The sequence below is a fragment of the Clytia hemisphaerica genome, unplaced genomic scaffold (assembly GCF_902728285.1).
Source record: "Clytia hemisphaerica strain Z4C2 unplaced genomic scaffold, Clytia hemisphaerica genome assembly, whole genome shotgun sequence".
In the NCBI taxonomy this organism is placed as follows: Eukaryota; Metazoa; Cnidaria; class Hydrozoa; order Leptothecata; family Clytiidae; genus Clytia; species Clytia hemisphaerica.
Genome location: NW_027104620.1, coordinates 12,735 through 40,216, shown reverse-complemented (window position 1 = coordinate 40,216; position 27,482 = coordinate 12,735). Strand labels below are relative to the sequence as shown.

Below are 27,482 nucleotides of genomic sequence, written 5' to 3'. Positions count from 1 at the left end.
CCCTGAATTTTCCAACTCATTTTACTGACCACCCTGGATTCACTTGGAAAATCAGACCCCCTTGGATTTTTAATTTTCCAGACTACCCTGGACGTCACACTTCCTCAGCACTGGGGATACAGACTATTTCTGGAATAGCCCATTTTGGAAGCAAACGTTCGATTTGCGTAAGGGATCACCAGTACAGATTCGAACGTTTGCATCCATAATGGCGGAAACAAAACTTAAAAAAAACTTGAACTTAACCTTAACTCAAAACACAAAAAACCTCTTTATTAATTTTACTTTACACACTACTGCACTGTCTTATCTCCTGGCCCGAAACGTTAAAACAACATCCATTTAACGTTAGTGGGATATTCTTGAAGCAACCAGCTTGAGTAGCATTCCTGGTTATTATTACATTTGCATGTATTTTTAGGTATAAAAATGAAATTATTAAACTGGCCATGTGACAAAATTAAAACAACAATACCTTTAGTGTATATTCATGGTCAATTTAATGTAGAGAGGGAAACCATACCAAAAGAAATTACTTGTGGTGCTCGGAAATGGCCTATAGTTGATGGACAGTTCAAAATATTCCATGACGTCATACTTGGATCAAGTGACGTCATTCTTGAATGGGAAAATAAAAATGGCGAGTTGGAAAGGAAGAAAGTTCAAGTTGATTTTGTTAAAGATGAAAATGAAAGATTTTTTCAGGTATACAAATTATTTGCAAGAAGTCAATTATGACACCTTTTCAAATCTCTGCTTAGTTTTGAATTGCAAAATCTCAGTAGTATTTGAAATAACTTAAACTCCTTTGCTTTAAATCTGGATGTAAACCCCCATGGGAGTAACTTCTATCTAGTCGAACGTTAATAGTAGCGTTTGGTTTTATTATCGTCCCTTCAGTTAATAGTGCTTTATAAACCTTACTCCATAACTCGACATTTCCTCAAACAAATTTATGTTCCCCGAAGACTTAACTGTAACCTGGTCTTGGAAAAATAGGCAAAAGAAAAGTATCTTTAGTATTCAGATAGTATTAGGTAGTCTGTCGATAGTCTTACTTTAGTCAATGAAGTTAATCTTTTCTTTGCTTATTTCAGCCAATCTACATCGTGTGCAAGAATACGGATGGCAGTTTCACATCACCTAATGGTCTCAACAATACTTTACAACACGCAATCAAAAAACTTCAATTCAATTTACGTTTGATACAAGTCTTCTTTCAAGAATCGTTACATGAGAACCATTTTGAACGAGCCTCGTTTCGATTGTGTGAGAACGAGGCTGGCGAACCGGATATTAAAATCATGCAAAGCGATTTGGATATAGAGGATACGAAGGGAATGACTCCGGATGACCTGTATCGATATTTTCATAAAGGTATGATGTACACGTTTTTTTTTAAGAAACTAGTTTTACCAAGCAGCATCAATGGTTCTTAAGAAATCGGCCTTTTGAGCTTTAAATATTTCTTACATGTTTCAAAACTTTTTGACATAACCAGTCTATTTTTCATGCAAAGAAAAATAAACATTTGTTTTGATTGGAAGGTTCTTAAAAAAAACGAATTAAAAAATGTTATTTTCTCATTCTCAGCCTCAGCATGTTTCTTAGATGTTCCTTAGTTTTTAGGCATTCTGAGCCTCGTGTTTCTTAAAAGTTTGTTTCTTTAAAAAAAACGTGTATCCTGTATATATCTTTAAGGCATGACACCAGGCACTGACCTTTATCAAGTAAGCTAGAAAACCAACCTTAAAGGGAAAGTGAAAATTTTACAATTTTACGATTTTGCAATTCTATGTCCAACTCGGGACCTGTAAGAGCTTTCCAAGAGTATTTTATCATATTATATCAATTTTGTCTAAAATTTTATATCCAGTAAATTCTTTTTATTTTCAGAACTTTGTGTTAAATTTGGAACGAGTCCACTCTGCAAATATGTAGCTTTTATGTCATGCACACGATACCATCCACCAGAAGGAGAAACTGACTTTACAACCAGTAAAATCATGTCCTATGCGCGCGGACACGCTGCTTTGGGTGGCGGTCGCCTGGCGTTGTTTGGAACAGGTAAGTGGACAAACACTTTGTGTTTGTGGTATCAAATTGAAATCGGTCTTTTTCAAAAACTTGTTGCTACGATATTTCAACTTCTTCAGACATATTAAATGTTTGCAATTGTTTACAGTTTTGCATACAAATTGAAAACGGTCTTTTTGAAAAACATATCACATGTGTAAATGCCGTTTGAAGTAATTATTAGGTTGTTGAAAAATTTAGTGAAATTTTTTTGTGTGGATGATTTTAAGAATTTCTGCTTGGATTTTTGTAGGCTCGTTACACACGTGGACATCGTCTTTGGATGATCTTGTGAAATGTTTTACAGACGAAAGAATGATTGATCGCACCAAATTCTTTGATGATAGTTGTATGAGGTAAGATGCTGATATTCATTATTTTGTCATAAACTCTTCTGTGCTTGATTGTTGGGTCGGAACACTTAGCTCATAAGGACATGTTTTTTTTGACTGTACCAAAATCAGGTTTTCGAAAATCGTGAAAATTACTTTATTTGAATTATTTCGTCATTCGCATGATGAATTTTCCCAAAATTTTGATATGTATTGAAATTTGGGAGGGGCTTTAAAATGAGCTATTTGAAATTTCAAAATTCGGAGTATTTCAGGATTAATTAATCATGGAGTGTTTTGGATCATATCTCACTCCATGACTCGTTATTCGGCCCTGAGGAGGTTTCTATGCATTCCTGAGGTAGCCTAAAATCATAAAATAGCCTGAGGAGTAATTTTTTTAAAGGCCGGAGTGAGTTATGATCAAAACAATCATCAACAAAAAATATCATCTTTATTGCATTATCAGCCATATAACTATCGTTGAAAAGTTATTATTAGATTGGAGACTAAACCTGAACTTAATTTTAAAGTAAATAAAAGATTTCAGAGTGTTTTGGAGTATTTTAGGATCGAAAAAGTCATTTGCCTGTAACCATAAAGGATTAATACAACCTAAAAAACCTTACAATATTTGTTAAATGGAATATGAATGGTATATCTCTGACGAGAACTAATCAGAACTGATGGCAATAGCTATGATAATTTATGGAGTCTGGAGTGTTTTAAGATCAAAATAAGCTTTGTTTTCTACGGTAACAATGGTACGAACATTACTCTATTAAATTATTGTGTCATATTATTTGTAATGATATATTTAAATAAACATATAAAAATTTTACTTGAACCGCTACAACAATGAAAAAACTCAGAAAGATGAAGAAACAATGAAACATTCAAGTTGAAATGAAAGAGCTATCGGAGAAATTTATGATCAAAACTAGTCACGTAAATTCAAAAAGCAAATAAAAAGAACAGAAAAACCTGAGAAAAACGTATAACGACAAACTAGCAAAAAGTATTATCACACAAAATTTTCATAAATAAATAATATTTTCATAAAACTTAATAAATAGATTTAATATTTAATAATTTATTTATATATTTCCAGCTCGTAGCTGGAGGGTCTTAAAAATGTCCTTGTCCAAGGTCAATTCGTCCGAAACATCAACAAAAACTTCAAAAACTTCCTCCGGCAAGCACAAAACATCTTCCTGTAATATAGTGAACTTATGAGCGCGAGATGAACGTGATCTAATCATTTTGAGGTATTTACCTTTTAAAAACTTTTCACCAACTGAAACAGTGTGTCCGTATTTGTCATTCTCCTCTTCCTCGGCAACTCCCTTGTACTCAACTTTCATTAAGTACACCGGCTCATTCGAATCAGAGGAAACGAGTGCGATAAACGATGGCGTGGTGACAAACTCAAACACTTTTGAGGACTCATCTAAGTCGTCTACGTCGAGATTTGATTCATCGTAGCCCAGTTCGATGCTCGATTCGGTTTGCTCTTTCTTACAACAGGAAAACTCAAACTTTAAACAAAATTCACAGTCACAAAGATATTCCCTACATAAAATTTCTTTTTTCCTTGGTTGATAGTCAAAGAGATGCTGTTTGCTGCAGCCAGGGATTGGTCGCTCCCCTCTCGTCATTCTTTTCTGATCTACCTTTACGGGATCAACGTTGCGATAAAGCATGGTTTTGTTTGTGTGTGTTCGCTGGGGCTACACTTTGCGGAGATGGATACACATCTCTTGGCTGTTTTTGTACCACACATCACCTGTTAGAACATCTTTCCTCAAGATAGATTTGACACCAAAACTTGACATGGCATCTATCAAACCTTTGCCATGCCCAGCTGCCACATACAAACGTATAAGTCGGACGTTGTAGGTGTCCGCCAGACTCTGATAGTAGGCAAAAGCATACCGATCTTTGTATTGGTTTGAGGCGTTGTCTGACTTTATGATTACCGTTTCGTCTTTAATGTTCCATTCCTTGAAAATATCGTGTAATACTTCATCAACAAAGGAAGGGTCGTGACCGGTATCATCGCTCAAGTGATATACGTAAGTTAATTCGCCGTTTTCGTCAACAACAAGTGAACAGTGTAGAGATTGTTGCTTACCAGAAAAATGAGCACTCTGAACTTCGTCTTTTGGTTTCAGTGCAATGTTTTGTGAAAAGTCAAGTTCGATGTACTTGCCGTTGAAACTCTCGAGTATTTTAGGAATGGTGGTTTTTATGTTGTCGACGATCGATCTGTGGTAAAGATATTTTGCTCCACTGGCGATAAGATTAGAGTAGATCTCATTTACAGGTTCATTCTTGTCGACTCTGGCGGTTCTAGTGTAAGACTTTGTGACTCCGTTTTTCACATACGTTTCTAAAACAGTCTCAAATACATAATAATTTATATTTTTGGAATCATTTTGCTCTGGGAACTGATCAATACGATTAACACTTTCCTGAGCGTTGAGGTAGGTCGTCACAGAGAGAATCGGCTGCAATTTTGAAATTTTTCTGTATGTGTTGATTGCTTTAAGCTTGGTATGGGCATTTTGACAAAGAATACAAAGACAAGATTGTTTTTCACGCTCAGTCGGGACCTCAATGTAGAATGGCCGATATTTTACAAATGTGCTCAAAGAGCAAGCATTGTCGGGATGTTCTCTCTTGAACTCAAGGTACAGGCAGGATAGGCTTTTAGTGTAGATCATACGTGGTGCTTTAATATTAACTTTAATATTGCCCGTTTTGAGAGAGTCACGTGTTCAGTTTCAATATTCGGATCCATCAAATTTCATAAGGAATTCCTCTTTAGCGATCCTAATCTCGTCCCGTCCATTTCTACGATCGTTGCTCACAATCGAGTTTTCTTCTTTCAACCAAAAATCATAAATAGCTTGCAGACATACTTGGGAAATTGAGTTTCGGGGCACGAACTCTTTTACACAATTTCGAAAAACGTCGTTTAAGCGACAGGGTTTCATTTCAAGTTGCTTTGCCAACCAACAAATGAAGTTATAATCATTGAGTATCTCACCAAAAGAATCTTTCAAAAATTTTGCCGCTGTATGCTTTGATGTTCGGTTTTTAATATCATTCCTAAGTTTTGCTAAAACTTTTTCCTTAAAAATGTCCCCGTTGCTCAAATCTCTTTGTCTCGCTCGCTCTTCGATTTCTTTAGACTAGTAAACCACGTCGTTGTATTTCGCTGCAGATTAAACTTTCAATGGGATCTATTTTTTTAAAATGTTTTCTGAATACAACGACTAGTTCCAAATGGCGCTATTTACTAAATAAACGGTGGAGTGCTTTTTATACCGCGGCGGAGTGCTCACTAAAAACAGCGCACTCACTCTCACAGATTAGAATAAAAAAGTAAACAAAACTCGGTACTTTTTATGCTTTATTATTATTTTATTGGTCAGCCTAAGCTGAGCATTCAAATCCGTAAAATTCATTTCTTCCATCATCATCATCATCATAAGACGGCAAAAAAAATCCGATTTCCCGATCTCACTTTGATTTTTAAACTTTCTTCCGATCGGGTTAACTTTTTGGGTACTTTTAGCGTGCGTTGTTTTTACAGATCATAATGTGGTCTTTCAAGATGGCGGCTCAAGCGATAAGTCAGATGTGATAAGTCAGTGTTGTTCCGATCGGTTTAACTTTTTGGGTACTTTTAGCGTGCGTTGTTTTTACAGATCATAATGTGGTGTTTCAAGATGGCGGCTCAAGCGATAAGTCAGATGTGACAAGTCAGTGTTGTACCAAAGTATTTCCAGTGTAAATCTGTTGCAAGCTTCAATTTCTGTCATTTATTTTTTTAACTCGGCAAATCAAACACATGATTTTCATCAAGGTGATTCTTTTTCTACACCTTTTGAAGGTTTAAAGCCGTTTGCTCAAGTTTTTGTTTATGTTGAATTTTCTGATACTTTTTATTGCTGCTTTTTATTAGTTTTTGCAATAAAAACATATTTTTCTTGTTTGCCTCTAGGTGGGATTGATGGTGTTATAATGTTATTGGAATTTGATAAAGTTTACAAAAGTACAGCTACTGTCTAAATTTGATAGAGACTGGATGCAATCGTGCTTTTTTGGACTTGGTTTGCTTGGACGTGTTTGATAAGGCGAATCGCAAAAAATTGTTTGGTTCCCGTCATTTCTACTTTAAAAAGTGGGGGTCAGTTTGTCGAAAATATTTTTCTTTCAAGAAGCAGCTATATACATCTTGTTGAAAGGGAATCTGTACCCGCGTGTGGACTGATCTGAATTAAGAAATTGAGAAACCGTGGATAAACTGGTTTTCGGTTTACTCCTGTTACTCTCCATTAGCATGCGGCTCGCTACTTCGATTTGAAAACTTGTAAACACAGAGCGTGCAGAGGTCGACAGTGGAAATCCAGCAAAGCAGCGGAAAATCTTTCCGACTCTCCAACTCTACCTGCTGACCGTAAATCAGGGGCGGTCAGATGACGGGAACCAAATGATGACATCACATCTCCTATTATTGGACTTGCAAAATTATGACAAATGGTCTTTGGAATTTGATCAATTATATTAATATTAATATATACAGTTCTTGTTGAAATTGATCAAACTATTTTTCACGCAGTTCCGGACGCAGATAGTGTATTTCTAACCTTTTCTAACCTTGGCGCACGTTTTGACTGAATGATGGAATGGAATGAATGGCGATAACAGTTTATACATATCTCTTATCAGACTTGCAGAAAGCGGACTGCAGAAAGTTATGAAAAATGGTTTCTAGAATTTAATGAATTATACCGTTAAGTTACACAACATGCACACTCTCGTCACAACTTGCACAGTCATAACAAACAGATCCATCTGGTCTTCATTTAACATTGTTTTAAAGTTTAAAAAACACTACCAGTGCTTGGCACAGAAGAGAGGAATCCCAGTTGAAATTAATTGCTACTCCGTTGCCCTGTTGAATTTATTTATTACCTTAAAGGAAGAAATTTTGGCGGGAATTTAATTTGGCGGACGGCCAAAAAAGTTTTTTCAGAGGAAATTTAATTTGGCGGATGGACGAAAAAACTAAATTTGGCGGGAATTTAATTTGGCGGTCGCTTACAAATTTAACCTTAAGATGGCGTCAAAACAGCGAAAAAATAGCAAAAACACCTTAAAAGAGATCATATTTTCAAAATGTTTAATTTGGCGGGAATTTAATTTGGCGGATGGCGGAAAAAAGAAATTTTGGCGGGAACTTAATTTGGCGGATTTCAGTCAAATCCGCCAAATCCGCCAAATTTTCTTTCCGCCAAAATTTCTTCCTTTAAGGTATGGTCGTGTGTTTATTCCGCCAAGGCGGTAAAGCGATCGCCCAAATTCATAGACCATTCAAAAGGGAGTTTAAGGCAAAATAGGTGGAAAATGAGCTTCCCTGCATAGTTATGAATTTTAAGTTTTGCTTTCGATTATCATTTGCGACCAGCAAAGTCTTCAAGATGGTTGTGTGCATGTTGTGTAACTTGACGGTACTAAACTACAAAGTTTATTTACGAAGACTGGATGTAAATTATGTTTTTCTGACCTTGCCAAATTTTGGCTTTCACTGAATAGCAGTCAGTTTTTACGTACCTCATTGGCCTTGCAGACAACTGACAAATGGTTTCTGTAATTTGACCAAGTCTACCAAAATACAGTTCCTGTTGAAATGTTATAAAAATGAACTACGTTTTGCAAAGATTTTGATGCAAATTGTGTTTTTCTGGAGTTTGCGCTTTGTGACTTAAAGTTTGTAGCTTGTTAGTTTAAAGTGTTATTGGAGTTTTATCAAGTAAAACAAAAAGTACAGTTTCTATGTATATTTGATGGATATCTTTATTTTGGTTCTGACGTTTTGGCAATTTTCTTATTTATTTCTACTAGATAACACTTTGTATATCTGACATATGGATATTGTCTCCATACTTTGATCTTCTCGTGGGGGGGGGGGGGCTTGGAGGAGCTCTCAGGCTTATTTTGAATAATTTTAAATCAAGTTATCAAATGTTTCACATTTTGTACATTATTCAACATTGTTAGTCTAATCTGTTTCAGAACATCTCTTACATCTGTTAACCCACTTATTAAAGCTATCTAGCTAAGCTCTATTGGCTGACCTTCCAGCCTCGGCTGGTTTATTTTTTTTCACATCCTGATTATTTTTTGATTTTAATATTATAAAAGAAGGTGAGTACAATGGAATATCAGTCAATTTAGGAGCATTTTTTTGAAAAAATTGAAAGTTCTTTCTCCCATAATTATCATGCATAAATGCACTAACAAGATACCAACAACAAGACAAGGAGTTATTCACAAAAAGTATGATATTTTTGTCTGAATGAAAAGAATGTGAACTGGACTGAACCTACCAGCTATAGGTACCCCAAAACAAAAATATTCATATAAGGGGAAAAATATTTTTCAAAAGAAAAAGATAAACATTTTTTCAGAAAAACGACATCAAAAATATAAAAGATCAGGCCACTGCAGGCATAAGAATACTTTTTTTTTTTTGTAGTAGCCAAAAAGAAAAATGTTTTCAAAAAAGCAACAGCTTTTATTTTACAAAACATAAAATTATATGTATTTGTTCATATTGACCTTCAATTTTGCTATAAAAATTATATATATAGTATCTACATAAAATTACTTCTAAATCCAAGTAGATTTTTTTTTTAATTGGTAAAAATCCAATCAAAATTTTCATAAACTTTCAAACTGTAAGTTTGAAAAACTTTGACGTATAAATTTCAGTCTGAACTTGTTCAACAACACCAGGGGACAACACAAAATGACAAGGTAGAAGTCTGCCGGGGGGGGCACTGACCTTGGTGACTGACGGGGACGTGCTACGCTGGAGTTTGAAAAGTGGACCCTGTGAGATGTGAATGTTAGGTAAATTTGGGACCCATTCAGAACGAAAAATGATTTGATCGAAAAAATCAAAATATTTCCCCACTTTAACCCTGTAAATTGACAAAAGTGACTTAAAGTAGACAAAAAATTCAAATATTTCTAAATTTCCACCCTAAAAATTGTCTACATCTTGAAAATTAGTACCGTGATATTTGGTAACTTGCATCAGTGGAGGCTAACATGCATAGCCCTCAAATGAAACACCTGACTGGTCATCAAAATACAAAGTTAAATCAAAACAAAAATGGTAGTGTAGAGCTGCAAGCGGAGCTGCGTAGTTGTATTTTAATGACCAGCCAGGTCTTTCATTTGAGGGCTATGCATGTTAGCCTCCACTGATGCAAGTTACCCAATCGCACGGTAAATTTTGGGACCCTATCAGATATCTCTAGAGTCCGAAAAAGGGACCCTGATCAGCGGCATGTCCCCGTACTTAATTTTGCCTAAGTGCTCCCCCCTGGAAGTCTGCCAGTAGTGAAAACCCAAAACATCCTCGTACATCTAACATTTAGAGTCAAAGGTAGTGAATTCCAGCTAAACGACGGGCATCCGAAAGCCCAGGAAACCAGTCATCTCAATGTAAAATGTTGTTATTTTCATTCACAAATAGAACCAAGATGTGTCTCAGTGGTCAGCTTGTCAGAATATTGTTTCCGCATAACAAGCAGTCAATTTTTAAATTCCAAATTACCACTTCACTTTTCATCATTTCCACAACATATTGCACAGTATTGCCACCACCAAAAATGTTATATAAATACCATACTTTCCATTATAATTTTTGAGGATTTCTGTAGCCATTTTGGAGTTACATTCTCTGGGATAAGGTTATCAGGTTTAACTTGTATATACACATAGAAAAAAGCAGTGATCTGTTACCCAATGAATGTGAGCATATTAACATATTGAACATTCCCTGCAAAAAGTATCCTGCATATAGTCATGGAATCTCAGCTGTGTCATAATGTCATAAATATTGCACTTGTACTAGAGATTTACCAGCGTATCAAGCCAACAAAATTTAAAAGATCCCAGTGTTAAAACATGTCATGAATGTTTATAACCATACATAATCAAAAAATCTTTCAATCACAACAATCACATGAAAAAGTGAAAGTATAATCCATATATGAGTTTGTTTGTTTTTGTGAATAAATCAACGTCCCAACCAAGCCAGAAACAATGTATGAATAAAGTATCTCAGATAGATAATGCCAAGACAGTTTAACTCTGTGTTTATAAACATTTAAAAGCATTAAAAAACTTCTCTTCTCAGTTTAGCGAAAAAGTTGGAGAAGTCCTCGCCACGTTTTTCTGTTTTTGTGTTTATAATTCTTTTCTCATCCATAACTCCGAGAAACTCAAATATTGCGATGAGAATAGAAGAAAAAATAAGCCGTGTCCATTCATTTTATCTTCCCTCTTTTTCGAGGGAACGTAATTGCCTGAGATTAGATTGAAGCAAAATCCCGTATTGCACCACTTGGAACTAGTCTGTCTTTCCAATCCACTCTCCCGCGGCAATTTCTATTTTTTATAAGAACTCTTTATTATAAGCACTATTCCCGCCTTCCTGTGTCCAAGGAAAGACAGACGCTTGCTAGTCTACGATTTCTTTGAAAATATCGTAATTGATTACCTGGCTTTCTTGATCATTGGCGGATTCGCTGGGTGATGATGATTGGATTGGATTGGATTGAACCTGGGTTTCATCAATGGAGGATTCGGTTTCTACAGGGGTGGGCTGGTCGGTAAAAACAAGGATTACAGATTCAGATTCGTTGGTATAAATTTGGGCGGATTCGGTGATACCATTTTGGGCGGATTGGGTGGTATCATTTTGGTCGGATTCGGCAGGATTTACTTGAATTTGAGTGACAAAGTCGAAATCAGTTTCGTCACTTTCTTCAAAGATCTCTTCATTGTGCTCATAAAAGGTAACATTTAGCATTTCAGCAGCTTGAGAATCAAAAGTTGGTACCATTTGGTCATGATCCATATCGGTTAACTCATCACGGTGTTTCCTTTGAATGTGACGATCGCGGTTAAACTTTTGTTGGAAAACTTGACGACAGAATGGACATATTTTTTTGTTCATTTTTGTTTTAGCCGTACAACCATTTCGTAAATGTCTTAGCATATTACTTTTGTATTCTGACGTTACTGTACAGTTCGGGCATTTATAATTTCCATCAGCCTTCTTTGCTATGGGGTCCGTCGCGTCTTGGTGCAGGCGAATGTCCTACCTTCTTCTCGTGTCGATCTCGATTGCTGGAATTCGGGTAAGACTTTTGACAATCACTGTTACGACACTTGAAGCGTTTTGGTGTGGTTTTAGAACCGTGACATTCCATTCCTAAGAAAAAAAAAGAGACCTGGTTAAAAAAGGGGCGTGGCGCACACGAAGAGACAAATTGTAGACATGAGACAGACGTTCGAATGAGAAAAAGACTGAGAAAAAGAATTTTTATAAGAAATCTTAGTTTGTTTGAATGGAAATATCAATTGTCTGAAAAAAAGTTGGCAAGAGGAGAATTAAAAACTGTACCAATGAGGAGAAAAAAATAAGTTAATTGTGACTTACATACCTGTTTTTCTTGAAAAACCCCTACGAGTAGGACTGGTTACGACGTTGTTAACTTTGTTGTTGGCGCCAAAATGTTTTGTCAAAAGAATTCGAACATTCGAACATTCGAAATTTTTTGACAGTGGAATGGCTTCATTCAAAATCAAAACAAACGAGTTTCGGAGCGTGGGAGGATTCAAAAAGAAGACTTGATGGAAGGTGTTGGATGCAATAATGGGTCATTTTCAGGACTTTTTTAATCATTTTTCACTCATTTTAATAATTCACGTTTTCTTTAGTTCGTTCCTTTTTTATCAACTAAACAAAAATCTTTAATCACCTCCCCGATAGATAGACTCGTCAGGCAAATATATTCGATTAGAATTAGCCAGACCCGATCAATCGAACTTATCAAACCAATCGAACAATCGAACTAATCGAACTCCATCGAACGATTAAAGTTCGATTAAAAAAATTAATCGAACTCTAAGATTTTTTAAAAGATTGTGAGTGTTCGATTAAGTTCGATCAAAACAAAGGGTTTCGGTTCGATCAGTTCGATAAACCAATTTTGTTCGACAAGTTTGTGCTGCTCCGCCACCGTATATTAACTTCTTTTCAAAGCCAAATTCGGAATGTAAATCGGGAAATTACTTCCGATAACGGATTACACACTTTTCCTGTATCCTTTTAGCGCCAGAGGCGGTTTGTTGGGGCGTAGTATTCTGCCACTCGGCCGCGCGCGAAATCGCAACAGAGGAGCTACGGAGTTTATTCCGGATAGACAAATATCCGGGTACAATAAACGTCAAGCTGTTAAGTCCGGGAACTGTCGAAATGGCAATCGCGTGCCAGGACAAAGTTTTTGCAAGCGAGGGAAGATATATGACTGTATGAGGATTTGATATCATCGAACTAATCGAACTTTTTACTGACCGAACTAATCGAACTGCTATTGCTTCAAAAATTGTGAGTGTTCGATTAGGTTCGATTAATTTTTTTAATCGAACTTTAATCGTTCGATGGAGTTCGATTAGTTCGATTGTTCGATTGGTTCGACAAGTTCGATTGATCGGGTCTTAGATTCCTAAAATGATCAATTTGATCCCATTTTCCTCCGGCTTTTTCCAAAAAAAAGAGGTCGATGTGAAAATTCAATCCTTTAGCTACACCCTGATATAAGTTTTGTATATAACTTTGACACGAAAAAGGCTGAACATAGAGCCGACTTCATGAATGTGAACTAGACAACTCACGTGAGCAACTTTGTTCAACCCAAGAATGGGGTTTTTCAGGACTTTTTTAATCATTTTTCACTCATTTTAATAATTCCCATTTTCTTTAGTTCGTTCCTTTCTTAACAACTAAACAAAAATCTCAAATCACCTCCCCGATAGATAGACTGGTCAGGAAAATATATACGAATAGAATTAGCACCTAGATTTGAAAAATGATCAATTTGATCCCATTTTCCTCCAGTTTTTTCCAAAAAAAAGAGGTCGATGTGAAAATTCAATCCTTTAGCTACACCCTGATATAAGTTTTGTATATAACTTTGACACGAAAAAGGCTGAATATAGAGCCGACTTCATGAATGTGAACTAGACAACTCACGTGAGCAACTTTGTTCAACCCAAGAATGGGGTTTTTCAGGACTTTTTTAATCATTTTTCACTCATTTTGATAATTCCCGTTTTCTTTAGTTCGTTCCTTTCTTAACAACTAAACAAAAATCTCAAATCACCTCCCCGATAGATAGACTGGTCAGGAAAATATATACGAATAGAATTAGCACCTAGATTTGAAAAATGATCAATTTGATCCCATTTTCTTCCAGTTTTTTCCAAAAAAAAGAGGTCGATGTGAAAATTCAATCCTTTAGCTACACCCTGATATAAGTTTTGTATATAACTTTGACACGAAAAAGGCTGAATATAGAGCCGACTTCATGAATGTGAACTAGACAACTCACGTGAGCAACTTTGTTCAACCCAAGAATGGGGTTTTTCAGGACTTTTTTAATCATTTTTCACTCATTTTAATAATTCCCGTTTTCTTTAGTTCGTTCCTTTCTTAACAACTAAACAAAAATCTCAAATCACCTCCCCGATAGATAGACTTGTCAGGAAAATATATACGAATAGAATTAGCACCTAGATTTGAAAAATGATCAATTTGATCCCATTTTCCTCCAGTTTTTTCCAAAAAAAAGAGGTCGATGTGAAAATTCAATCCTTTAGCTACACCCTGATATAAGTTTTGTATATAACTTTGACACGAAAAAGGCTGAATATAGAGCCGACTTCATGAATGTGAACTAGACAACTCACGTGAGCAACTTTGTTCAACCCAAGAATGGGGTTTTTCAGGACTTTTTTAATCATTTTTCACTCATTTTAATAATTCCCGTTTTCTTTAGTTCGTTCCTTTCTTATCAACTAAACAAAAATCTCAATTCACCTCCCCGATAGATAGACTTGTCAGGAAAATATATACGAATAGAATTAGCACCTAGATTTGAAAAATGATCAATTTGATCCCATTTTCCTCCGTTTTTTTCCAAAACAAAGAGGTCGATGTGAAAATTCAATCCTTTAGCTTCACACTGATATAAGTTTCGTATATAAATTGGACACGACAAAGGCCAAATATCGAGCTGACTTTATGAATCCGAGATAGACTATGATTTTTTTCATCCTGAATTACTCCGGATTCAACAAGCGATATCTTAAGTTCCATAAAAGCTATTAAGATCGGACAAAAAGTATCGGACAGAGCTACTAACCTACACTGGGTGAAAAGCGAGATTTCCAGTACATTGGAAATACCAAAAAAGACCAAAAAATGTCTGGAAATTCCACATTTTTGGGGATTTCTGGAGGCACGGAACTGCACGGAAATGTCAAATTTTCCAAATTTGGAAACGCCACTATGTGACATTCGCTAAATTCCCAGACTTTGAAATTTCATATTTCCAGAATTTTTTATTAGTTTTAAATGTCATATTTTTAGAACTTTCGAGAATAGTGAAAATATCGAATTTCCAAAATTTGGAAACGCCACTATGTGACATTCGCTAAATTCCCAGACTTTGAAACTTCAAATTTCCTGGTCTTTTCTAAGTTTTAAAATTCATATTTTTGGAATTTGTTAAGGAATAGAAATGTCAAGTTTTCCGACTTTGGAAACGCCACCATGTGACATTCTCTAAATTCCCAAATCTTTGGAACCTCAAATTTCCTGGTGTTCTTTTCAGTCTAAAGGTCATTTAGAACCATTCAAACCTATCTTTAATAGGTTTTTAAAAGCTTTAAAAGGAGTCAATTACTATCTGAAAAAAAGACAATAAAATTTTCTTTGAGAAAGACTACAAACAGATGTTGAAATACGAAGAAAGTAACATTTTCTTTGACAAAATGCTCATATATTCTTCTACATACAGTACATTATATATTTATTGTAACATGTTTCATTTCAAAAATAAAAAAGCTAAGATGTTACAAAAAAATCCGCCGAATCCCCCATCTCAATATCCATACAATTCCTGTCGAGTCTTTATTGGTTTATTAGAGCCTCACATACGAAATTTTGTGTATAATAATCAGTTGTGTGTATCATTAAAACTGCGTGATTCTCGATTTATTTTACACATCCTACGCGTTTATTTTTATTACATTTCCGAGTTTAATTTTTGTATATGTATGTAGCGAAGAAGATGAGCTTTAAGTTTTCAAGCCACCGATAAAGTCTGTCATTCTGAAGCGTCGTGCATTGATATACTTTCCATTGGAAATCCAGAAGAATTTACTTCACCGACTGCAACAAGATTTCATTGAGCAAAGGCTTCAGTTGAAAGTTTTTCTACAATAACAACATAACGATGATAACAATTTTGAAGGTAGAATGGTACCATGGTTGCGTCTATACTGAATTTGTTTCCATTTCAAGTATTTTTTTCTAAAAACAAAATAAAAACATTAAATAATATGAAGAAATATAACTTTGCAATCCAAAATTTCAACCTAAACTCAACTCAACACCACTTCATCTGAGATAAATAATGAAATAAACGTTTAAAACTTTCCACATGTCCCTCAAAATCACATGATTGAGTACTCGCATTTGATTGGCCAGAGATATTGTATAAATTCTCTTATTAATTATTTTTGACCGACTAAAGTGGTTTCAATTGGAAAATTTTGTATGGAAAAACTTGTTTTTAAATTTCAAAAGCGATAAGAATGGAATAAAATTGATAAAACTTACCTGAAAAAAGCTTGTAAAAATAAGACGCATCAAACTTGGTTTGCCATTTTCTTCTGTACAAAAGCTCAACACAATGTTTATTGAATTAAGATAATAAAACACATTTTCTTTCTTTCGGTTTCTTTCGGGTGGAGACAAAACGCAGAACGGCGGAATGCCGGAATGCCGGAACCGGAATAGCTGTTCCGGCCGGAATAGCTATTCCGCGGAATATGATTTTTTTATTTTTTTTATTTTTTGTATTGTAATAGCTATTCCGCGGAATATGATTTTTTATTATAATAATAATCTTTCTCTTTTATTTTACCACCCCTGAGGGTATATCTATGTACATAATCATCCATAATCACCCATTACCACCCATAATCACCCATAATCACCTATAATCAGCAATCGGCTACCTCATTGGCTGTTTTTCGTATAAAGGAATGCACTCGTGCACTCGCTTGTGAAGTCATTCTAATACAGTTTCCCGGGGTGTTGTTTGGGATTTTATGTTTGAGTGTTTCCCTTAGATATAACTAAGATAGAACTAGATTAATTATACCTCACGGAAAATTTGACCAGCTAAAAACGCCGTACGACCCGGCAATCGTCCGTACGGGGACGTCCTGCAGCGTACCTTGCGCGGCCCGTAGCACGGGGACCGGTAACAGTGGAGTGATGAAATTTGGCATGCTCCCCCCTTGATATGCTTGACGTCTCCAGAAAGTTTCAAGTCGTGAGACCTACCAAGTCCGGCGCTAGGGGAGGGGATCATTCTCGGTCCCGTACGGGTCCTTTACGGTCTCATATAGTGCCCTTCCGTCAACTTTTCAGGACTTCAGACCTATTTTTCGGAATCTGCACCCCAAAAAACATGAAACATCAAAACCTGGATAAAAATTTTAAAGGTGACTTCGATCCGGGGTTTCCTAGTGCGTGAAACCAGCGCTTTAAACCACTGGACCAACTTCTAACCGTGCTTTACTGTAAGTTTTCAGCGATGTCATACCTTCGTTTGCTTGACTTGGCCCAGATGGAAAAAAATATATAATCATATTCCGCGGAATACGAAATATAAAAAAAAATCATTATTCCGCGGAATAGCTATTCCGGCCCGAACAGCTATTCCGGCCGGAACAGGTATTCCGGTTCCGGCATTCCGTCGTTCCGCCGTTCAGCGTTTTGTCTATACCCGTTTCTTTCGTTGAAAATAATAAACAATAAATAAAGGAGCTTTACGTCATAACAAAAGTGGTTCAAAAGTAAATTCTTTAGAGAGCAATTACTTCCATATAAGGAATAATAACAGAAAAGAAACACTTTGCTTTCATTAATTTGTGTGCTCTTTTTATCTTTGTACTAAAGCTCCATGTTTCAGCCTTCTTTGAGAAAACCTTCTGAATTTTCGAGGGTTTTTCCACAAAATTTGCTCCTAATTTTTCTTAAGTCGTGACATGACCCACCTTTGAAAGAAAAATATTCTCCATTTTTGTGATTTTGGGACCCTTTGGGAGAGTAAGCTATAGATTTGTACCCCTTTGAGGGACTTTGAGGTATAAAAAAAGGTACGCTTATGGCTCGCACATATCGGTCACCTCTTTTGGCTGAGTAGCCTCCCGGATCTTCAAAAGTGCTCCTTGCATCTCATGTCATAACATATATATACTTTTTGCCACCGCTATGCTTATAAAGAGGGCTGCTCTGAACCTGGAAGAAAATAATCTTTGGGGAATATCGGAAAAGTGATTTTTGCAGTTCTTTTCAATTTTGGGAATTTCGGCTATTTAGTCATTTCCAGGGTATCGAAAAAGTCGCCTTTTTATTTTTTAGAATCTCTGAAAATTCATCTTTTAGGTCTTTCTAGCGACAGAAAATATGAAATTCCTGAACTTTTAAGAAGACCATAAAATATGAAATTTCAAATTTTGAAAGATCTAAATATATCAACTTTCTGATATTCTCAAAAATTGAAAGTTCAAATTTCCAAAAAAATTGGAATGTCACTTTCAAAATTGGAAATTTCTGGGGAACATGAGACTTTCAAAGTTTGAAATTTCGGAAAGACAGCTTTTCACCCAGTGCTATTTTCTTATTTTTGAATAACGATAAGAAAGGGTTCAGCTGTCTCTGTTAGTGCCGATTTGAACCGGGTTGGTTGAAAATCGGCATTTTGGTACAGTCAAAAAAAAAACATGTCCATAAATAAACCTCCAGAGGGATGCAGTTTCTCGGTTCCGGGTCACTGACCTTTATATATCCCTGGACCAAGTTACTCAATGCCGGCCAAGCAAAATATTATGATCGGAGTTTTTTTGAAATTGGTACACTTATGATGTAGCGCTGTTTGTCTTTAGGCAAAGTTTCAAACACTACAATGGCTTCTTTACGGGTACCAACTTTAAAAAAAAACTGCGATCAAAGATGGTGGATATGGATATAGCTTGGTCCAGGGATATATAAAGGTCAGTGTTCCGGCCAAGGAAAATCTTTTTAAAATGGTATCTCCATGGTAACACTACTCGATAGCGGTGTAATGCATCGAGAGCGCGCTACATCTTCTCTTCCTTGTACACTTTCTTTATATTAAAAAAAACGAAGCATGTCATTGGAATATTAAATTAAAGAAATTCGTGAGTTCTGCTTTGCGAGTTTCTGTACCCACGCTAAGAATCTGCTTACTGTATCTTTGAGTCAAATAATTGGCTGGCAATCCTTTAAGAACTTCAATCTATGCCAGTCTAGAAACTTCCAAACTTTAATATAAGCTTTTTTTTTCAGAGGCTCTTATTGGGCAAATTATTCGACGACCCTTGGTGCAACCATTCACGAGGTTGGACATTGTTTAGACCTGGCACACACTAAGCATGGGATCATGGCTAGAGGACATGATGATATGAATTTCTTCTACACTCAAGTCAAAGGTTAGCAACACTAGGTGGCAATTGACTGGTCCGCCATTTTAAAGATACTTCATGATAATTACATCATAGCTACTAACCGATATTAAAACTCTGGACCAAGTTATTCCGCCATTTTAGAACTGGAGTGAAGTTTACATAGAAAAATGAACTACAGTTGACGCTCTCTACTTCGGTGTCCTACTATAACACTATACTTTCCATTATTCAGTAATATCGATATCCAGTCATCTGTATGACTGTATCTTAGATCCCCTATTCATGGTCTGCATATCCACTGGAGAGTCTTCTGAAAACTTTTAAAATTTTCCACCCAATACACTTGAAAAATAAAAAAAAGTGACGTATTGGATATAATTTTTTTTTTTTTTATTCTCAGAAGACTCGCTAGTCTTGCATATCATGAATTGGGGTTGGGTGGATGGCCATTTTTATTGGATTCCGATAGGAAAATACCTTATTACACGAATATTACTAGGCAAGTATTCAACGGCCTTGAAATTAGGATGATCTGAAATTAACACGAATGTTTCTGTTTTTTCAAGGAAACGGCGGCTGGTTTTAATTGAGGGGTTTTTTTATTAACACGGAATTTTTCAATTCGTGTTAATAAAATGACTAATAATATTTGTGTAATAAGGTATTTTATTGAAATGTTTATATTTCTCACTCATCGTTAGGACAAACATGTCATGATACAGCAACGGCCGTCCATTCAAAAGACGAACCATTGATCGGACTAGATGACAGTGGTAAATACAAAGGAGCACATTGGTATCGATCATCGGCTGCCCTGTTGAATTGCCACAAGTAAGTTTAAATTCTGAATGCACGCATTTTTAAAGTATGGGGTGAGTTTTCGTGAACTAAAATTTCATATCATTAAATCTTCCCTCATAAAACATAACATACCTGAGCATAATATAAATGCAATATTTATACAGAGAAAAAAAACATTTATTGCTTTTTGGACCTATGATGTTCATCTGTTCGTTCAAGGTAATCTATTCAAGCTGCTCACTACACTTTCATACTCTGGCTATTTTGTCCTATTTTTATCTGATTCTCATCATCAGGTACTGGTAGGTCGTTTCAGCATGTTGCTTGTTAAAACTGAGTTAAATTAAGTAAATTTATAAAAGCTTTTTTGTATGTCAACGTTTCTGATTAGTTAAAGATGGATGAAGAGAAAACCATGGAACGTGTTAGTTATTCCTAGCCTAGTTAACTAATCCCGTATTCACACGGTAATATAGCGTTTTTGGCTCTTTAAAGATTTTTTATATTTACGGATTTTAAGTTTGCCTTGGAATACTGATATTCAGTCACAACTTACCATCAGATTTAGTGACTGAATCAAACTAGCTTAGATTTTAGGCTACGTTATCACTATCTTTTTACACTAGATGGCTTCGGTACAGTAAATCAAGCCAATCAACAACACAATCAAACATTGAGATATCTTTGCATCCAAACCTTTTGGGACCATACGGTTGTGTTGGTACCGAAAAGGTTAGGTTTAATTCAAAGGAATGGTTAAAGGAGAGTAGTCTGACAAAACTTGTTGGTATTGTGTTTTATTATGGCGAATTCTTGGAAGGAATACAATTTCAAGGTGTCAAGCAGAATTCTGAAAATGGAAAAGAATGCTCTGGTAAAAACAACTTAAACATTTTTAGGTTTCGTAGTTCTTTATAAAACATAACTGTATTTTCGTCTGCCTAATAAACAAATGTATCAAAAAGGAGATATGGGCTGACAGCGGGCTACATGCGCGCATGTGCTGTTTATTTTGCTGTGACTTAGACCCCTTTACAACTTACTTTACAATTAACTGTCTTATTATAATTAGCTCTTGAGGAAATTTTTGCATTACAAATCTTAATTGAGATCTCGACACCTAAACTCTTCACTATTTGCAAGATGGAAGGCTTCCTTAGATTTTTAGCTATCATACCTCAAATTTTCTGCACACGTGTAAAATTTTATTTCACCATTTCTTCTTGTTCTATAGCACAATCACTCGTCGAGTCCCCAATCTACGGCTCCAAGACAGACGAAACTTTAAAATACCAATTTACGCTCCAACCACACGAAGCAATGGAATCTATTCAAATCCGGTCAGGGGCGTGGATAGACGCCCTTCAAATCACAACCACCCTTCAGTCAACACAATTTTTGGGCGGAGATGGCGGTGATTTACAAAAGTTGAAAATGAAGGGTGGGTTTGAGACTTTCTCGTGGATTGGGACAGCTGATCAGTATGTCACAAGTCTTTGCTTTCTTACAAATAGGTAAAAATTAATTAAATAGACCTTGTACCCCTGTTGAGGTGGTCAAACCTCTCTTGACATTAGCCCCGTTGGAATTCCAGGCCATTTCAGTTTTAACCCGTATTTCAATCCTGACCGCCTTTGAACATTAAACTTCCTGAATTGGTCCCCGAATTGGAGAAATGATGCCCATAACAAATACTATGCCAGTACCTACCCCCTGGTGGATACGCCAATGCAAGGAGTGGAATATTCATGATCTTTGAAAAATAAGATGAAAAGCAAGAAGGAAAAAACGTCAACTTTTATTCTTATGCAACACCTGCTAAATTTATCTTCCGTTTTATTACTAAAATTACTTCATATCAATTAATGGATTACTAGATCTAAAGGTATGATAACTCATATTCGGTATAGCAGAACAAGTGATCCGAAAGAAAGTAAGGGCTAATTTTTCTCCAATACATATCATATTCATTACTAGGTTACAAACTGAGCAAATTCATCATGAAAATCATTTCTGCTGCATTTCAATCTCCGCTTTATTCTGTGAATTCTGCCACATTTTTTGACGCAAATATGCTTTCGTGTTCTTGTGTCTTTGACATAAAATGATGTAAATCTTTGGTCCATAAAAAATAATCAGAAACAAAGTTTGAGCAGTTGAAAGTATAACCAAATGAACATTTTCACGTAATTCTGCATCGTTTTGTAAATAGTAAATTGGGAATGTTATTAAATAAGTGAACACTATAGTAAGTGTGGAGTAAGCGATTGGCATGGCCTCATTAAAAGGTCCAGGTAGATTTCGTCCTCTATAGGCTTGTACACACGTGAATAAGCATTGAAAAATCAACATGACAATTTGGAGGTTAACGTGTAAGCCCGTGTTACATTGCTTTATAATTTGGTATTCTGAATGATTGATATCTAGCAAGACTGCAGGAGGGAACACAATTAAAGTCCACAATAATAAGGTTCCGTCAAATAAAATTATCGACGACACAATTGAGAATTGAATCAAGTTTAATTTTCGTTTATCAGAGTCATCGACGATTGTAGTTGATTTGAAAGCAAACAAGAGATTGTGCGACTTGATGAAAATGATAATTGTAGGACATATACATAGTATGAGAACTGTAATAGGTCTTAAATAACAGCTTAAGATGTTTGGCTCACCAATAAACAAAAAAGGCAGTATAGCGAATTGAAAGCAACTCCAAACTAAATGAATTATTGAATGTTTTAAATTTGAAGCTTTCGCAAAAGGTGTTTCTTTATATCTCCATAATACAAGTATGATAAATACACCAAGGAATAAACCAACAGCTGATATACTTAGGGAGATAACAGAGGTCGTTTGGGAAAAATTCGTGATGATATACTGGTATGGGTTGTAACAACGACTTTGATCTTTTGAAGGAATCTCCATTTCGGAACATCTTCGGCATGACTCGTTAGAACTCATTTCAATGGATTTGAAATAGTTGTGTGGGCATTTTCGACACCCATATCCGAACGAAGTAATCCATTTCTGACCAGTATCGAGTCTTCCATAATAATTTTCGGTACCTGCTGCACAATTGGGGTGTAAACAAGCGCTTTCTTTATTTACATCTACAAGTTTCTGACTTAGTGAACAGTAATGTTGAGTTTTCAATTTATTTGGTATTTTTGATACGAAACAAAAACGTCGACGTCTCGTACTGAAAGTTCTGAATTTCCTTAAATAAGCAATTTTGAATAACTTAAATGATAAATAATCGAAGGCACCTACAACTTCTCTGATACCAATAACAGACATTATACGACTTATTTCAAGCAAGTACGAATCATAACACAGCTTTGCAAGGTAGGATTGTGAAATGGTAAGATCAAAATCTGGTAAAGGAGATTGCAAACCCACATATTTTAAACTAGTTAATTTATGGGTGTACCAACCCATTTTGAATTGTCGGGTTTTCGTTGTTTTATAAAACTTTATGACGATGTTGTCTTCAAGATCATATGACAACCAGGAATACCATTTTTCGTCCCAGTTGTTCAAGTAATAATTATAAAACTTGATTTGTTTTTGGGGATCACCAATAATTACTCGTACGCCATCTTGGTATTGATTGTTCAGTGCTTCAAATAGGGCCTTTATAGAAGTCTCATTCGATGTGTCTACTTCGTAAAAGACTGGACACATCTGGTAAAACATATAGTTTGCTTTAACAGTTTTAGCTAAGGTATCGTATTCAAGTCGATAGATATTAGAGGAGTCTTTGAGATAAATGAGAGCGAATTTGGTAATTTTGCTCTCGATTAATCGATTGAATAGATTCTGAGCATTGGCCTGGATGCTTTCTTCGTGAGATATGAGATTACTGCTGGATAATGAGGATAAGAGCTTGAAATCTGTATTTAAGAATGTAACTGCAAAATCGTTGTTGTAAAAATATTGTTCGTAAAAACGTGAAATTTCTATTGAACCATATACTAAAATATGGATGATTCTGGAAGATCTTTGCCAATTGTTAATTAGATTCCCGTTCCAGGTTGGACTTGATTGACTTTCATTTGAGACGTGGAATGTTTCGTCCAATTTCAACATTAGTCCGATCTCAATAGCATCCTTGAAAGTGTAAAAGTTGAAATGTTGGTATTCGGAATCTTGAGAACTCAATAAATGACTGATTTGGTAACCTTGGGTATTCAGCACATGTTTCAAAAAATGGGTCTTGTTTTTATCCGCATTATTTATGGCTGATTGACAGATATTTGAACCAGTGATGTTATTTTGATGTTGTTTAGTGGCAGTGGCGGTGGCGGTGTTTTGGGCGGTGGTGGGTGGAGATTCTTGGTAAATACCAATAAATAACATTGGTTGACCTCCAGGACGTAATGATTGATGCGAAGTGTATACTAGACATGCTTGAAAGAACAACAATCGCAGAACTTTGATGGTAATTAGTCCCATTTGGATCAAACTTGATTCTACAATCAAATCAAATTTTTCATTTTGCTTGTGACGTCATCAAAAACACGAATGTTCCCGGACTCCCCCGGTAAATAATTCTAAATTGTCCGGTTGATGATCACAATAATCCTATTTATTCAAAACAACCAACAGAAATTTATTCGCAAACTTTGTAAGTAAAGCAAAGCACCTATTTTTGTGTGACCCCAGCTGCCTGACTAAAAATTGATTACAATAATATAGGCTTGTATATCATATATTTATGTCCAATTCAAGAAATTAATGTAGGTCGAACAGAGAACTGTTTTAACAAGAAAAAATCACTCAATTATCCAGTAGATGTAGAAGCAAAAGAAGAATTCTTCTTCTGAGATTTGAGGAAGCAAATGTCAACCTTTTTTTTCTATTAACAACCTATTCAGACAACCTATTCAGTCATCACAGTCGTCATTTCCTGGACGTTTGCTCAGAGAGAAAAAAAAGTTGACCATAATCCTTTTTATTTACTATCACATAGTGTTTTTTTTTTTAATTAAAAATTTCATTAAAATTCTTTTTTAACGAGCAAATACTATGATTTTTTTGATTTTTTTTAAATGAAAATTCAAATAAAAGAATCACGATGCTTTTTTCACCACCTTCTAATAATGCAAGTCAAGAAAACAATATTTTATATTTACTCAACAAAGCTTTTCTAATTTTGGGGCAAAACCTTATTATCATCAATGTTCTCATGAGTTCTTCCTTCTTTCGTTTAAAATTTTTGACTTTCTTCTTTTAATTAAAAACGTTCTTAATAATCTACTCCAAATTATCTTTCCGAAACATTTAAAATATAAAAGGAATTCTATTCATTGGCACTTACCTTGTGTCGGAGATTTTTTCAGATTTTTACCTACACGCTTTTTTATATAAGAATATTCATCATGAAATTGGCCAAAAATTTAAGAAAATGTTAAGAATATCACCATCATGGAATTTGGCCACTGAGGTTAGGACTTAGGAATGCCATTTTTAGAGCATTTTCAATTATAAATTGTCAATTATCCTCACTCCTTTCACAAAAATGCCATTTTATGCTTGAGACGTATGTACTAAATGTTAAATTTAGTCTGAATTAGGTTCCTAACCTAAGAATGCTGTAAGAATATTTAAGGATGATTTTCCCAAAAAGGTTTAGAATATCCATGATGAAATGGGCGTGTAGTTCAAATCCGAGCGACGTGCATAGTCTGAGACTTAGGGCTATAGATCCCTAACTTGATTTAAAAGGCATAAACAGATGTTTTTGGAAAATAATAAAAATACCTTTCTAACCATCTAACTCTCTAAATTTTAGTTTGAATGTTTAAATTTCAAAAAGATAATTTTCACATTATCTAAACAACTTGAAAGTATAAAATTTTTCTTTCGATTTCAGGACAGACGTGACTTCGTATTCCAAAGAGTCTCCATCGAATCCGTCAGCCAATCAGATTTCGTTTTGCTCAAATAACCCAGTTCGATTGGTCGAGATTTACGACCAAAACAATGGAGAAGTCACGTGGTACAAAGAAATCGAACAATCAGAAAACACGTGTGATTTGAGTCTTGACTTACTAAAAATCATTGGGGAAAAAGGTTTCACCGTCTTGAAAGGGAGTGTATGGGATTGCCAAGGTAACTCTCGGAGATTCGAGTTTGGGAAAAACATATTTGAACTTATAGAGTGAATTTAGATTATTCATAATTTTCATAGGAATTTTTACAACCTCGTTTCCTGTGTATTTTTCGGCTTTTTGATGCTTACTTAATTTTCTGGCGTCCATCCTTCACGGGACGAGGTTGGGTTGTCTTTAATAGTGTAGTATTACATCTAAATGCCACCTCCAAATAGCGTGGTTTGTCGACCAACTTTGGGGAGGCAATTTAGGAAAGTTGGGATTTTGGTGCCCCCTAATTTTTAAAGTGAAATTACTTTAAAAGGACATTTTTGGGCATTTTTTTCTTCTTTTTTTTTGGCTGAAAACTGTTAATTCTAAGGTGTAAAAAAGCAAAGGGGCTCCAAAAATTAGTAATCACAAGCGCGATAATCTTCGGGCTCTTGGGTTTTAGTTAGCAATAATTAATTTGGTGACAAGTTTTTATAATATACAAGGTATGCATATATGAGGGAGGTATGCAAAAGGGTAAGTGGGGTATTAACAGCACAGAAGAGATTAGGTTCGACTTATTCACCAGAGGGTTTTATGCAACTAAGCTTTATATAGATCTTGGAAGCAGTTTCTCAATCCCGGCCAAGCAAAATATTTTAATCGGAGTTTTTTTTAGGCTGCTGACATCCACTAACGGATTCGTGCAGCATAAGGAATTCGGAGTTTTGTAGAGGTCTACGTTCAGACTAACTTTTTCTGAAAGTGGTACCCGCTCGAGAGCGCTTAGATCTATTTTCGCTTGATGCAGCGCCGTTTGTTGTTAGCCAAAATTTTAACAATACTTAACTTATTTGCGGGTATCACTTTTTTTAAAACTGTGAGCAGAGATAGTGGAAATAGCTTGGTCCAGGGCTTATAAAGGTCATTGGTGGTATGACAAATGTATACAGCTTTTAATTTGTTCGATTGTGTTTTAACATCATTTGAACCTTGAAAAGTCGGACCTGGTCCTTCTGTCGCACGCCCGGGGCTTCATTCAGGCAAAATGGTGTGTGAGGACCAATGAGGTTTAAGCCCGAAGGGCTAGAATCGAATCTCCTCGGTAGGATTTGAAGCCAAGAAATCCTACCAAAGTTGCGCGGCCTAGCGCGGCCCGCCTGGTTTTTACACAAATGGCAGATTGAAATTAAAATTTACTGCTAAATTTCGAAACAAAATATGACTCGAAACCAAAAGAATTGCTAGATTCAATCCGTCGTCAAAAATACGGCGCACATTTTAAGGCTTCGCTTTTACTTGACTGAGAAAGGTTAGACATTCAATTCTAGCCCTTCGGGTTTATACTTCATTGGTGAGGACGTACGCCGGTCAGGATCATATTTTTACAGGCGACTACAGGTATTTTCTAGTCGCGTTAGGAGCATATGTACAGTGGAAGTTTCGTAACTCACATTTTTAAACTGTGGACTTCAGTTTTATAAATTTATTTAAGGGGTGTTATTTATTACATACATAAGTCTTT

The 27,482-nt window shown here is 35.6% G+C and overlaps 1 protein-coding gene across 1 annotated transcript; it reads left to right on the top strand.

The window, feature by feature from the left end:
* Positions 1 to 421: 421 nt before the first annotated feature.
* Positions 422 to 26,821, top strand: LOC136824665 (uncharacterized). Its single transcript, XM_067080656.1, has 9 exons — positions 422 to 705; positions 1,098 to 1,377; positions 1,897 to 2,067; positions 2,330 to 2,432; positions 18,952 to 19,094; positions 19,772 to 19,901; positions 20,498 to 20,745; positions 21,106 to 21,385; positions 25,747 to 26,821. The coding sequence occupies exons 1-9, from the start codon at positions 430 to 432 to the stop codon at positions 26,036 to 26,038; spliced, it is 1,923 nt and encodes a 640-aa protein (XP_066936757.1). The 5' UTR covers positions 422 to 429; the 3' UTR covers positions 26,039 to 26,821.
* The last annotated feature ends 661 nt before the right edge of the window (positions 26,822 to 27,482 follow it).

Bases quoted from the DNA above. Each gene is read 5' to 3' on its own strand.
- LOC136824665 (XM_067080656.1), top strand. From the start codon at position 430: ATGAAATTATTAAACTGGCCATGTGACAAAATTAAAACAACAATACCT. The intron at 20,746-21,105 runs GTAAAAACAACT...CTTGTTCTATAG, and splicing joins AAATGGAAAAGAATGCTCTG to CACAATCACTCGTCGAGTCC. The intron at 21,386-25,746 runs GTAAAAATTAAT...TTTCGATTTCAG, and splicing joins CTTTGCTTTCTTACAAATAG to GACAGACGTGACTTCGTATT.